The sequence below is a fragment of the Cryptomeria japonica genome, chromosome 11, assembly GCF_030272615.1.
Source record: "Cryptomeria japonica chromosome 11, Sugi_1.0, whole genome shotgun sequence".
Lineage (NCBI taxonomy): Eukaryota > Viridiplantae > Streptophyta > Pinopsida > Cupressales > Cupressaceae > Cryptomeria > Cryptomeria japonica.
In genome coordinates this window covers 430,137,237-430,152,862 of record NC_081415.1, presented here as the reverse complement: position 1 = coordinate 430,152,862, position 15,626 = coordinate 430,137,237, and the positions used below count along the sequence as shown (strand labels likewise).

General features: G+C 37.0%; 1 protein-coding gene across 3 annotated transcripts in view; it reads right to left on the bottom strand.

Moving 5' to 3' along the window:
• LOC131073661 (ubiquitin carboxyl-terminal hydrolase 2) overlaps window positions 1–8,668 on the bottom strand; it is a 29,506-nt gene extending 20,838 nt beyond the window's left edge. Inside the window, exons 1-2 of one of the 3 annotated variants that reach the window (XM_058010163.2) lie at window positions 8,550–8,668; window positions 8,196–8,293 (exon numbers count right to left, since the gene is read on the bottom strand). In XM_058010163.2, the coding sequence (XP_057866146.1) occupies window positions 8,196–8,226 (31 nt within the window). In that variant the 5' untranslated portion in view covers window positions 8,227–8,293; window positions 8,550–8,668. The other 2 variants (XM_058010164.2, XM_058010162.2) reach the window with 2 other exon arrangements.
• Window positions 8,669–15,626: the final 6,958 nt, after the last annotated feature.

Genomic DNA, 15,626 nt, shown 5'->3' with positions numbered 1-15,626 from the left:
TCTTTCATCCTTGGTTCCTCGTTCATTGCCTCTTAAAGGACGTCCTTGACCTTAGCTATCCTTGCATTGTCTTGATTTTGTCGGAACATGAGTGTTTTAGTAAAAATCGCCTTGGTCCTTGTCCAAAGGACAGGAGCGATATGAGTCCTTTAACTTAATTGATAACACTTTTACGTTCAAAACTCTTGCATATCATCTTCAAAAGACACCTTGTACCTTTTACCCCTTTGCAAAACCTTGACTTAACGTGATTTTTGAAGGAATTAGCAACTATAATCAATATCGCTCTGGTCCCTTCCTGAGGGACAGGAGCGAACTTCAAGTCTTTGGGTTCATGCTTGCGTTCTCCAACTTGCAATCACCATCATCGTGCAAAATAAAGTTCCTTGATCCTTCGTGATCACTTGATGCTTGATAAACTTTCAAATTTTAAGCCTTCATAAGAATTTCGCTCTGGTCCCTTGGAGAGGGACAGGAGCGATTTTAGCTCTATGGGCCTTATTTCACTTTGTCACCTTCAAAACTTATATTCAACGGGTTCGTAATGTGCTCTTCTATTCATCCATGCCTTGAGATCGGTTCAAACTGTGCAAGAAAGTCATCCACAACAAAAATCGCTCTGGTCCCTTCCTGAGGGACAGGAGCGAACTTAAGCATTTTGGTCCTTTGTTGACGTTTGATAATCTTCAATTTGTCTTCAACGGGTTCGATTGACCTCCTTTCTTGCCTTCGAACATAAAATTTGCTTGATCTTTGCCTAGATCGTACTTCACCATGCCTTTGATGTCTCGATTCGTCCAAACAAGGTCAGGAATGGCTCAACTAAGCATTTTCGCTCTGGTCCCTTGGTGAGGGACACGAGCGAAATTTGACTTGTCGCACTCTCGATCAGGACAATTTTAATGGAATATAACATTTAAGTATAAGTGACATTTCCTTCTATGTTTCTTCTTTCTTATACTTTAAGTTATATTCCATATATACTTTCAGGATGTTTGAGAGTGGTTTCAGACCTCCAGGAGTTATATTGCAAAATCTAGTTTTTGGAGGTTTTTTCAGTTTCCAGACTTAGTCAAATTCAGGATCAGGGCATTCCAGACTTAGCCAAATTTCAGGATCAGGACCTCACTCAAGCCGGACTTGCTACCCTGTTGATCTCCCCGACAGCACTTCAAGTTATATTCATTTGATAAAATGTACCTCTTTGGACCTTCTCACATCGTCAAGACGTTAAAATCTTGCAAGGACAAAGCAAAATTGGATTTGTAGCTCCGGTCCTTCACTGAGGGACAGGAGCGATTTAGGCAATTAGCACTGTTATGGACGTCCCAAAAATCTTCAATTTATATTCAACGCATTTATCTCATGTTTTTCCTTGTTTTTGAACGTAAACTTGCCTTGACCTTTGTCTGGATTTTGCATAATGAAGGAAATCGCTCTGGTCCCTGGGAGAGGGACGAGAGCTACAAGGTACCTCGCCCTGGTCCCTTGGAGAGGGACAGGAGCGATATGGTCAATATAGGTCATTCTCCTTCGTTTTTGCATATCAAATTATATTCATTTGGCAAAGTATCTTCCTTCGGACGTCCTCAAATCATTAAACTTTCAAAATCTTGCAAGGACAAGGCGAAATTGAATTTGTAGCTCCGGTCCTTCACTGAGGGACAGGAGCGATCTTCCCCCTGGAGGCATTTCTGTGCTCATGAAAATCTTCAATTTATATTCAATGGAAAGATCTCGCCGTTCTCCATCACTTCAAACGTAAAATTTGTCTGGACTCTGCAAGAATGATGAGATATTTGAAAACGAGCTCCCGTCCTTCACTGAGGGACAGGAGCGATTTTGCTCCTACAGGCCAAAATATCATGATTTTACACATTTTATCACTTCACAAGGCGAAAACAAATCATTTGAAATGCCTAGGATCAAAAATCAAAAAAGTCAAAATTTGGTCAAAATTACTCAATTGGACAAAATTCATGTTTCATCATCAACACTTAGACGAATTTAGACTCTGCGTCAACATTCCAATTGAAAATTAGACCATTCTGGCGAATTCATTTCATTCAAAATTTGCATTCTAGAAAAGGAAATTCAAAAAGCTCTCAAAACCGACTGGATTTTGGTCCGAAAAGACGATAATTAGAACCCTAAGGCTTGACCCTAAATCCAGACAACTAACAAACTAACAAAACCCTAGAAAAAGCAAAGCGGAAACGAGCAAAACGAGCAAAAAACATGGGTCCCCATTTGCAATGGGGCGATGTGTGAAAACGTCACAACAGTCACCTACTCCCTAACCTTCCTCATTATAATTATAAGGCATTTATATGAATATCATGACTAGCCTATAGTTACCCAAGGACTTATACCCTGATCCACAGAATTTGTCTCCCATATGCAAAACACGTCCCTATCTCGGAGACCTATGTGGAGACATCTCCAAATTAGGAGACTTCAGATGAAGTTTCTTTACATCTCTATAAGACTTCTAGGGCATCCCTTCAAAAATGGAAAACATCCTTTATAGGTTTCTAAGAAATATCATATAAATTACATTGGGTTTTCATATAGTGCTGATATGTGGTTGACAAAAACTAAAAGATCAAATGAAATACAATAATGGGCTTGTAATTTTCTATTTTTTGCATTAAAAAATTACCAGTTTTTTGTGGTAGAAAATTTTCTTATCAAGTCCCAAAGAAGTAGTAGCACAAAGAGAATCAAGAATAAGGCTTAAGATGTTTGCATGTAATGAAATTTTATCAGTTGGTTGTAAATACAGTCATCTCCAAGCACCCTGTACCATGTTTTTATAATAATGCATTCTCCTCCCAATCTCTTTCTACCATCTCCAGGTGATCATCATTAAAAATTTTATTGTGATTATAACCACAATTCACATACTCAGACTAGGTAAACCAGAAATTTCTGACTTGGCAAAATTCAGCAATTTAAAAAAAATACTTAATTTTCTTAAAAAACACAATTTTAATGCAAGATACAATTACAAAATGTTTCAAATGACTCCATAAAATGTTGGGGAACTGTTTTCTAGTATATTTGATGTAATGTCCCCTACTAGGAGGCTACCAATTCCCAATGATTAACATACATCACTATGCCTTAAATTAATTAATTAAACTAAAGAATCACATTTATTGATAATACAATTGATATTGGTGAGATGTCCCCTATTTGAAGCTGTCATAGTTTCAAGAGTTTGTCAAACATTACGAATGCATTACCAAATTTATTGTAATCCTTAATCTAATGATCAATCCTTGTTACCACTCAATGATCAATCCTTGTTACTACTCAGCCTTAAAAGAAGAAGGGGGAGTAGTTATGTTGCAAGGGCGCTGAGAAACCAAACTACAACAGGCTCCCTCAAAGTTTACGGATGCAGACCCTTACCCCATCTTGGGATCATAGCCTCGAGGTTTACGGAATCGCTGATCTTTACCCTATCTTGGGACCACCTAGTTGGTTGGATTTAGACCGCCTCTCCCTGTGCACAAACCAGACCCCTTCTCCATAGATACTAGCAGTAATAAAAGATATTAAATCATATATAAGTTATTTTTATTAATCAATTATCTAAGGGTTCTTTTCTGAGTTCTTTTACTGAATATTTAAGAGTATTCAGTATTCGTAAGAGTTCAATTAATTTAGTAATAATATTTTCTTTCGTTCATTTTACTGACTTAATTATGCAGATTTTGGTTGTAACATTTATCAGAAAGAGTAAACAGTATTGTCACAATGAGTAGTTCAGCATACCAGGCTGTAAGGACCAGACTTGATTTATAATTGATATCCACAAATATCTTTCTTCACATTAGATGCCCTTCCTTCATCTCCAGATTCGTATTTATTTTGCCAAAGAGTCACACCCTTTCTCTTGATGAGACGTGTCCCTCATTGCTTACTTTCCTTAACTAAAACCGCAGCTTGTTACATATTATTGTTTTGATGTTTATTCCTTAACGTAATGCAATCGTTCCTTAAAATCTTTCTTGTTGATTGCTTTGTGATTATTTCCAGATGCAAACCAAAATGAATCGCTCATAAAAAATATATTAGGAGTATTTTCACAATACTGTATATATATTCGAACATCAAAATATTAAATGTAACGAAGAGAAAAATAATAATATTATAAGAACATTATTTACTTATCATTAATGAGGTGATATTGCATTTGAATGCAAATAGTTAATAGAGTTCAAAACTGCATCATCAGGCGAATACAACAGCTAGCTGATACTATTATGAATTTATGATGATTATTTTTGAAAGTCATTATCATAAATTGCATATCTAGTGATATTACAAATCACTAGATTTTAGAAAGTATGTCTGGCTTATAATGGTGAAAAACGAAGTATATTCAATGTTGAAATTGTGTTTTTCTGCATTTTTTATACATCTAGGTTTCCATTTAAGTGCGGTGAAAGTTTTTCCCTTGAACTCACCAAGTACTCACACAAGTTGAAGGACAAAACTCACCAAAAACGCATTTAGAACAATTGACAAGCAAACCTTGAAAAAACACACAATTCAGAAAAACTAGAGGTACTCAACAAGTAGTTAAACTATGATTATAATTATCAAATATCAAGATAAACAGTTCGAGACAATTGAGACAATTTGGCATAAATTATCGAAGCATTGGAAACCAAAACTGAGCATGCCAAGATGAAACTGAGGTAGTAGGATGAAGTCAAGTGCCAACTTGAAGATTTAATAAAAACAGGCATACTCTCCAAGAAGTGTGGAGAACAGCCCAAGAGGCCAAAAGTGCATCAAAAAGTGCCACTACAATCTAAATCACCAACTGAGCTCAACACCACCAACAAAAGCCAAGAAAAACCAAAACCCAACTCTCCAAGATCATTGGAGTCCCCTAATCACTACCAATTAGCCTGTGGAAATTCACAAAATAGGCTAATGATCATACCAATTGACTAGACCTACGAAGGAGAAATTATAGTCATCCCTCCCCTAAATTGCTTGTCCCTAAGAAATTGCAAATCAGGATGTTGTCAAATCTGCTCACTCTACCTAGTAGCATCCTTCACTAATAAGTTCTTCCACTTCACTAAATACTCCCTGATAGTCCTCTTCCTCAAAGTATGCTCCCTGTAATCAATAACTACCTCTAGAACCAACACAAGTTTCCCTTCCTCATCCAAAGGGAGCAACTCAGAAAAGGGAACAATGTTATATTCAAGCACCTTCTTGGGGCAAGACATGTGGAAGACATTGAGCACCTTGCTACTCTCTGGTAGCTCCAGCTCACATGCCACTTCTCCAATCCTCTTGGAGATCCTAAATGGTCAGTAAAAACGTGGTTTCAGCTTCTTTGATCCACTCTTCTTGAGATTGGATTGCCTGCAGGGTTGTAATATCAAATATACCATGCTTCCTACCTCAAATGCACACTCTACATGATATCGGTCTTCATACAACTTCTACTGATTCTGAGCATGTTGGAGGTTGTCTTTCAAATATTTCATTGTCCATACTCTGCTGCAGTAAATCCTTGGCCTTAGGCACTCTACTATCACCAAAGAGCAAATCAATGAAGCTAGGAGCTTAACACCCATACAATGCCATAAAAGGAGACATCTTGATGGATGTGTGATAGGTGGAGTTATAACAATACTCACCTAGATGTAACCACTTCACCAAGCCTTCTACTACCCTCACACATAATTACGAAGGTATCATTCTACACACTTGTTAACTATTTCCATTTTCCCATCAGTTTGTGGGTGATAGCTAGTCCTAGGAGTGAGCTTGGTGCCACTCAATCTGAATAATTCCTGCCAAAATAAACTAAAGAACTTGTTGTCCTTGTCACTTACAATGTTTTTATGCATTCCGTGCAACCTAAACACTTCTCAGAAAAAAAATCTGCCACCTGTACTGTTGTAAACACTACAAAAATAGCAAAGTGTGCAATTTTTTTCAATCTTTCAACAACATAGATGCAATCCTTATCTTGCACTTTGGGAAGCCTTGTAATGAAATCCATAGAGATACTTGACTATTTTTTATTGAGAATGGATAGGGGCTGCAACAAACCAGTAGGATAAGTATGCCCAATTTTATTTTGTTGACATGTAGGACTCTCTAATATACTTAAAGACTTCCTTTTTAAGCCCTTTCAAGAGAATCTTTTCTCAGATCTGCTTGTAAGTCTTGTAGAAACCAGGGTGGCCAGCATTAGGTGCATCATGAAATGTCCTCATAATCTTCATCTTAAGCCTCGACTCAAGTATTAAAAAGATCCTCTCATTATAAAGTATGAGTCCATTCACTACCTAGAACTAGTCATCATGCAAAGTACCATCCATAATACTATTGGCAAGTGAGTTCTTAGCATACCCTGCAAGAATTCATTCTTTCCAATTAGCTGCAATATCCATCATTGAACATAAACGTGGCCTTCTTGACAATGCATCGGCCACTACATTTCTCTTCACCTTGACATATTCAATGTCAAAATCATAAGCTTGTAACTTACCCACATCTATTGCCTATCACTAGAATCATTTTGATTTAGAAAATACTTGAGACTATTTATGTGGGAGAATTATGTTGCTAACATACCAAATCTTTAAAGGCTGGCCATTTGTATTTGCCCCAGCCCTATAGTGCTTTTGGGTGTGAATGCAATTGGAACCTATTTGAGAGCATTCACAAGAAGAAGAGAAATAGGTTGACCCAAGAGAATCTCAATGATCTTGTCTTCATTCAGTACAACCTTTGCCTTCGAACTAAAAATGTGAAGGGAATTTCACATGATTCCATCGATTTTGATGAGATTAATTCTTTTGGAGAGTGGATTGTCAATGAACAAGATGATGTCCTCTTAGCTAATGAAGATCTTGGAGAATTGAAGAGAAGCGGTAGAAGCAGTAAAATTGGATGCAATAGAGAAAACAAACACACGTTTGAAGAAATAATCTATCATCATTTTGAAACTGACTTACCTTCCACTTCGAGGCCTAAAAAATTATGTCACACTAGGAGGGGAACTAGATAGATGTAGATTCTATTTGGTTGTTTTTTTCATTTTGACATATCATCGTATATGCAAACAATTATAAACTTATAATGTTGTTATCCAGTTGAAACTATGGAATTTCAAATTTTGAGCGTTTGAGGATCATATGACATATATAATGTTTGAATTGTGACAAATTGATAGTCAAATTAGCCTTGTGTTCTCTAAATTTTTTTGCGAGTTCATGCCAAGTCCCAAGTCCAAGTCATAATTTTGGGTTACCAAGTCCGAGTCTTTAAATGAGATGCTGATAAGGGGCTGCTGCATATTTTCCATGTTTCTGTCATTTAGTAGTTAAAATTTTCAACTTTGGAGCATTTTATTGTAACTTTTATTTAATATATGCACATTAACAATGATAACAATTAAATTGTATTAATTTATTAGTCAACCCTAATGTGAAATCTCAATTCAAATCTGGTATTGTGTATTAAGATTTTATAATATCTATGATTAATACATTATCAATATTAAGATATATATATTTGAAATTTTTGAAAAAAAAAAAAAAACCCTATTTTTTTAACAGTCCTTTGCCATCCACCAAAAAATGCCCTCAAAAAAAACCATCCCTACAATATTGACCTCCATCCCCTAGTGTCTTTTTACTCAGAACTTGGTGGAACATATATATACATGTGTATATATAAATATATATTTATACATTTGTGTGTATGTATAAGTGTATATGTGTGTGAGAGTAAGTCTATATATGTAGGCACACAAATATATAGATTTGTATATACATGCATATGTAACAAATATTTCGGTTTATATATCCATTCATATGTTTTTGTGTCTTAATATGTGTGCGCATTTATTATATGTGTATGTACATGTATATATGTGTGTAAGGAGTTGTAATATACCTATCATTTTAACTAACTAGTCATTTTGTGGCATGGAGCGAAAAACCAACTATTGTAAACTTCAAATTGCTTTTTGTCAACCATGAGCAGGTACACTACAGGGTTGAAGCATCAATGGAAAACAGAAAGCCAGACATAGTTATTAAAAAAATGTATAGAGCAAAACAATTATATTCACTACCGAGGCATTCGCGATAGTATAAATTGATGCAAGATGAATAAGAACGGATGGAGAATGAAAAACTTACCAGGATCCGACTCGATAGTGCACCAAGACATCCTGAAGACTAGTCTTCGGCTGCACCAGGGAGATCACCGGCAACAATTTTTTAAACTAAGGAGAAAGCTGTTTCAAAGATGTTGAAGGGATATATCACCCTATTAAATTTAATAACGGTGCAAAACAAATTACGAAATAGGGCAGAGATACGGAGCGAGCCCTATCGCAAACTGATATTGCTATAAAATAGCATAAACCACACCACTAGTGGCGACTGGTTAATCTATAGACACTGAAAAACATGAATGAGTGTAATATAGAGGCGACCGCTTCTACGTGGTCAAGAACCAAAGGGATTTATTGAACATTCAAATAAAATTACCTGCAACAAGTGAATCCTTCTAAATTCGCATGCAAAACATTGCAAAAATGCAACCTTTTTTTTTCCCTTAAATGTTGTAGTCAATTTTCTTTTACAATCTAATAGGTATAGAATATAATAAGATAACAGAAGACTCCTATTTTTTTTATTTTTTTTTGGTATGTATTGTAGAAGATTTGGATTCAGTATCATTTAGGTACTTATAACATGGATAAGACTTCTAACTTTCATGAGAATAAGAAAAATTAATGAGATAATAGATATCGACGTTTTATCGTTATGAAGTGCTTATCTTTTGTAATTTAACTTAAAAATGAGCTTTCTTATTCTCTCAATTCATTCTTTGTTGAGGAGATCTTGAAAAGAAGTCATTCTTAAACAATTTTTGTAATCGATCGTGATGTCATTATATGCTTTGTAGCCTAGACTAAAGTGGCTTGTACTTTTCACAACCCTTGTTGTGTACAATATACAAATCCTATCTCCCAAACTTCTTTAGGTCTTTTCCACCTTTCCATTTCGCACTGAAGATGATGTGATTAGTCCTCTATTGCACAATGAGAATTTTGGCTTCCACAAGATAATGGCATTTTGTTGATGATCCATATTGGGACTTGTTGATGGGCCTTTTATACTCACCTAACATGTATGCTTCGCGAAGCGAAGCTTGTCTTGAAAAGAGTAAAGACTGGGAAATCTCCACTCTCCAAGGTCTTGTTTATTGGGTCACAACTATGCAAGGATGGTTCAGGACTCATGCGACCTGTTCGATCAAGGTGCTATGTTGGTTGCAGAAGGAACTTAAGCGAATTCACTTAGAAACAAAATGCAAAAGAGATAGGGAGTAAAGAGGAAACAAACGTAACCATACAAGATTGTTAAACTTGAAAGAAATATTTTAGATGAACAAATATTATCAATAACAAACTAGATAGCAATAAATGAGACTTTCTATCCACATGCAAGGTCTACGATCTTACATACAAAAGGAGTTGACCATCAACTTTACATATCATAATCATGAAACTCACATTACTTAGAACAACTATGCTATCCAGAATGAGAGAAGATATCATATCAAATAAATACCTACCTCAATCAACAAAGATCATGAAACATGTGATCCATGAAAGAGCTTGCATTAATTAATTAAGGAAATAATAGGTACTAGTGAGCACTGTGATAGTCCTAAAAATCACTGTGCAAAAGATTTTCATGCCTTGGTCAATTTTCTGATCATTCAGAATTAGTTTTGTTCTATGTTCCTGCCCTTAGAGTTTAGGGTTATAGGGTTTTATGCATTTCTGATTAATTTTTTGTTAAAAACCCTAAGCTAGTTATAATTTGGCGTTACCTTTTTTCACTTAAGCCAAGGGTCGGTTATCGTTGGCGGGGCCATTGTTTTTCCTAGGCATTAAGTTGTTTTCGGTCAGCCCCTTTATATTTTCCTAAGTTTGCACATAAAATTATCCTAGGCAGGTCCCATTTAACATTTTTCTGCCAGCACCTAAATTTTCCTAAGTCTAAAGTCATATATTTTTGCCAGTGACTTTATGGTAAACTGCGAGCAGATCCTACGGTTCGGGCAGCCGCGCGATTGAAAGTGCAAGGAAGATAAGGACCGCGGCATCATGAGATGATGCCACATGTCCTTGACAGGGAAGGTTAAGCCATAGGTTTGACTTTTCAAACCTTTGATGTTACCAGTTCCTAGTGGATAAAGTCTAGATTACTAAAGGTGCATGTTTCTGCACGTGGTAAAGTTGAACGATGATGTTTTAATCCTGATCCAAGAAGTCCTCGAGAGTTAGTGGTCATTGTTAAGTGATCACTGCGCCCTGCGGGTAAAGTGCGAACATATCCAACGGCCCTCGTAACCCCATGAAGGAAGATGCAAGGGGGTTAAGGATCGCAGCATCATGAGATCATGCCAAGTGTCCAAGGCGGGCCAAGAAAAGACGATGGTGGGGTCGCTGACCGAGGAGAAATAAGTGGTGAGTTGGCTATGTCATGTCATACTTTAGGTGGACCCGCTTGCCACATGTGATGGTAAATTTCATATTGACTAAAGATAATCGTGCGATGCACCATTATGGAAGATGATCGACGATTCGGTTTTAAACTTATTTCAAATGCAAGTTAGAGCCATTTTTTCACTCGCGTGAATAGTAATGGTGGATGAGACAGTGGCGTTTCATTCTAGAACAATAATAAAAGAATTCTCAAAGCTATTTTCAATTCATAAAGTGATTCATAACAATTCAAAAGGTATCCCCGGAGTTGTAGAAGATTGCAACGAGTTCTTGCAATGCAGGATTGCGATTCGCCTGGTATTTACAAAGCAATAAGTTGCTAAACATCCCTTTTGTGTTCCCTGAATGATTGAAGTGTGAATTGTGTAAGTAATTGTAGGGAAAACCTCACAAATTGTTCTAAGGTTCACAATTTGATAAGAATTCGCATATTTATGTTCTTGCATCGAATCCTAGTTTTATTTTTCTCGTGTGGTTAAGTGATAGAAACCCTAGTCTGGTAAGATGGATCCCTTGTGAAAACATTCAAGGCAGACTAAATATTTGAAGAAAAATTTGTTTGATGATTTTCTTGACCAATTAAAGCCCTCGACTAATGACAAGTACCAAGGGCAGAAATTTGTTCATGGTAAAACCCTAGGAGAAGCGTTGACTGATAAAGCATACCACTCGGCAGATACTAGGGTACCAATGAATGGGATAGGTATGTTCAAATTATGGTATGAACAAAGGAGTGTACAATTCCCATTCTCAAGTGTCTGGCAATATGATGGGTAAATTAGTGGTGTCGAATGTGTTCATGGATATCAACCTGCTCAAGGCTGTTGCAAACAGATATGACCCTGTCTTGAGGGTTATAAGGGGAAATGAAGGAGAGATTATGCTGACAATCAAGAGAGAGGAATTCCAGGAGATATTTGACTTGTATGAACCATTTTCTAACCTGGTACAAGTAGATTTAAATGAAATGAAGGCAGAGTATTACAAAATGAAAGGTTTCATTAGAACTCGCTTTCTTCCAATTCATTTGGCAAAAGCAAGACAAACAACGTACTACATTGGCCCTAGTTCAGAGGAGCCTTTTCTCATTGGTTCTTTTGCTCCTTATTTTCAGGTTACCTTTTTCTCTCTATGTCAGGTCTTGGGATTCAATCTAATTATAGTTATGCCACCTGATTTCATGTGTATGGCTATGCAAATTCAACATCTAGATTATACAGTGATTTTTTACTTTGCCCCATACCTTGAAGAGAAGATTCATGAGGGGTTGCAAGATGTTAAGAATGAAGTGTCTGGCACTCATTTCTGCTTGTACTCCTTGCTCGTGCACATGTTCTTATATCAGAATGCAGATTACTTTGAAGGCACTATGAACCTCAGAAGAACAATTGACAATAATGAAATTCCAATGCAACTTTGGAGCATGGATATGTCTTGGGATAGACAAGATGCTAGCTTTGTAAGGTTTGATAACAAATTTTCTTCTAGGTTAAGGCAAAGATTGATAGCGAACCCACCAAGGATACCCACAGAGTTGCATGATTTTTTAAGGCCTGAGGAGAGGTTGCCACTTCTAAAGATTGAGCACAATTGGGGGGATTTCATCCCTTATCCTATTAGCATTGTTATTAGAATTTATGGTTTCTCTAGTCAGCCACATGTATTGCCTTTTAATGTTCCTTTGAGAATGGGTTTTGTTGAAGTAATGTGGTAGATAAGATGCATCCATGATAAGGAATTAAAGGGAAGAGGAAAAGGAACAATTTTCCCTAATTATATTTCCATTCCATATTTTGTGATTGCAAAAGGAGGATATGAGCATTTTGACAAGTTCTTTGCACCATATCATTTAGGGGTTAGCACAGCCAGACATAGTGACCTGGAGGGATTTTGTAACATATTCAGGGCAAGAATAAAAGGAGGTTTGTTGCCTCATGAGCATAATTTCCCTGAGGATATAATAAGAAATGAGTTTGATTTCATGACTCGGGATTGGAGGAAAGAGAAATGGATAGCTTTTAGGAAGCTATGGGCTATAGTTTAGAAAATGGATCCAAGCTATGATCCAACAAAATATTTCACTCCATTTTGTGCTAAAGTTGATTTTGTTATGAACAATTTTGATGAATTGATTCTTGCATTAAAGGAGAAGAGGGTCAAACTTGAAGAAGTCCATGGTTGACAAGTTGAAAGAAGAGATGTACAACATCCAACGCCCATCACACCGAATGAATCAACCTTGATTCATCAAATGAGGATGCAACAGCTAGGCCCATGACCTCCTCTACCTCAAAGAACATATGGCCTAGTAGAAGAAAGACTTGTTTACGAGCCCTCTCAAAAGAGGGTAAGAGAAGAAAAAAGTGTGAAGAAGAGAGTGGCAGCGACAGTGAAGAATTGGTGAGGAGAAAAGCTAAAAAGATAATGAAGCCAGAACCTCCCCCAAAAGTACGAGCTAAGCATTTTAAAGGAGTCAAGATCATTGATCTTGAAGATTCACATAGATGTCCTTTGCCACCACATGTGCCCTATTCACCTTCAAGGTAGTTTGAAGAACAAGTAGAGGAAGACACTTTTATAGTAACGAGTGCAGAGATACAAATGGTATTCCTCTTGTGCCTCTTAGTTTGGAGTTGGACCTCACTCCCTTGGATATTCAGGGTAGAGATTTCAGGGATGCAAGGAAGGAGGAATGTGATGAATTTCTTAAGGATAATGCTTTTGTGAGAAGCCCGACCTTTTTGCAATTAGTATGGAAAATGAAAATAGAAGAATTTAGGAAGAGAAGTGCCGAGAGGAAAGCTCAGAGGCCATATAGGTCTAAACATGAAAGTAAGGAGGAAGTTAAGTATGAGATGATGTAAGAGTTCAAGAAAATTACTGCAGATGAGGGCAGGATGACTGTAAATCGGGCTGGAGAGCTAATTTTACCAGAATGGGATATAGCAAATTCAATGACCTTTGATGCAATTAGGAAATCAAAGGACCAAACATTAGGTTTAGAGGAAGAAGCAAGGTTGGCATTAAAAGGATCAGATTTTGTAGATGATTATGCAACCTTGGCAATATGGGCATTAGAGGAAGGATCTAGAAAGCCTAACATTAGTGACATAAATCCCAACTAAAGGGGAGGCCTTATTATAAAAAGAGCATCTGACACATCAAGTGTGGAAGCTACAAAGTTGAATATTGATGTCACCAAATTGGCTCATGAGACTTCAAAGAGGGAAACCTTGGAAAAAGCAGAGCTAATGAGAAAGTTTGACAAGCTTTTCAATGATTATAATACAGTTCAAAAGAGGTGTGTAGAGTTGCAAACCAAAGTGAGACTTCTTGAGCAGGGACAGATAAGAGTATCATCTTCTGCACTTATAGGGACATCAGCACCATCAACATCCAAATCTTCACATGCTACCCATGAAGAAGAAGCAGTTCAACCTGGCAGCAATGTTGATATCCCCAATATATCATTGGTACCAGATGATGATGACGAGCTTGAATCCACTTGATCTATTAATCCAACTAAAGCCCAGCTCTTGGAGAAGATTATTGAATTAGAAAATCAGATGAAGGAATCAAGAGATAAGTCAGCTTGGCAACAAAAGGATATAGTTAGCTCAGTTCTAACTCATTTAAATGAAAAAGTTGATAGTTAATAGCATTCATTCTTTGTATTCTTTATTATTTGATGTTGTTCAGAAATTTGATAAAGATAAGGAGGTGGAGGTTCCCTTGTTCACAAAGTGGTTGAAAAGGGGAAATGAGCTTATAATAATGTCTATGGCTTCCAAATATCATGTTGAGAGGCCACCTACACTCCAGCTAACTTATTTGTTGGTAAAATCAATGTCGGAGGCCCAAATTTTGCCAAAGAATATAGAAATAAAGATAAGAGAGCTGATGAGAAATTTCAGTGAGCTGAGTGAAACACTTTTGTCAGATATTGAGGATGAAAATTGGGCAGTTAAGCCTTTACAATTTTGGAAAGAGGAGGCAGTAAGAGTCATCAACACCCAGGTAGAGTTAATTTGTGAAGGGCTGAACATTGATATGCTGGAGGATAGAATGGACAAAATAATTGCCACGGGGACAATTTTTGAATATTTTGAAAGAGAGGCAAATCTATTAGACACAATATGCCACTAAGAGGGGGGGGTGATCAGTGGTATCTAATTTCTACCCAGTTAACACTAAGAATGATTACCGGTTAACACACTAAAGCTAATTTAACTTGTTGGTAGGATAAAGAGATATTTACACAATGCAGACACACACAAGGGCACATCACATAACACCAGATGTACGAGGAAAACCCAAGATGGGAAAAACCTCGATGAGAAATATTGTTGGAGTCTACTACTCCAATCTAGCCTCACAATAGAAATCTCATTACAATGTTTAGGGTACCAACCCCTGATTTAGGGTACCAACCCAAGGAGCACCAACCCCTGCACCAAGCTCCAACTCAGTGATCTTCAATGAACATAATCACTTACAAAAGTAATAGCCTTGTTACAAAAAGAGCTTTGTAACACTTATGAAAATGTCTCTACCGGTTCTCCTCTCTCCAATTATTTGTCGGTTCTCTGCTCACCTCTCAAATGCAACCCTATCTCTTAATGCAACTTACTCTCTACTACACCTTCACCGATTCAGTCTCTTCTTCGTCTTTGTTGGTTCTACTCTCTATCGGTTCTCTCTTCTCTCTGGTACACTGATGCTCTCCACCACCAGTCTTGATAACTTAGTCAGATGTCTACCATCTGATTCTTGTTGGTTCTCAGCTTGTCTTCTCTGCAATCTTTTATGACTCTTCTTTGTTGGTTATTTCTCCACTGGTATCCTCCTCTCACAGACTCATTTGCAGACTACTGGTTGCCTCACTCTTGTCGGTTGAACTCTTCAACCCAATTCTCTCTCACACAGTCTCTCCTCTAATACTCATTGAGCACTTGACTAATTTCTTCTATCACATGCAACAACACTATCATTCAACAACAACAACCTTATCGAATTTGACTTGCATATTTATCAACAAGTCTTC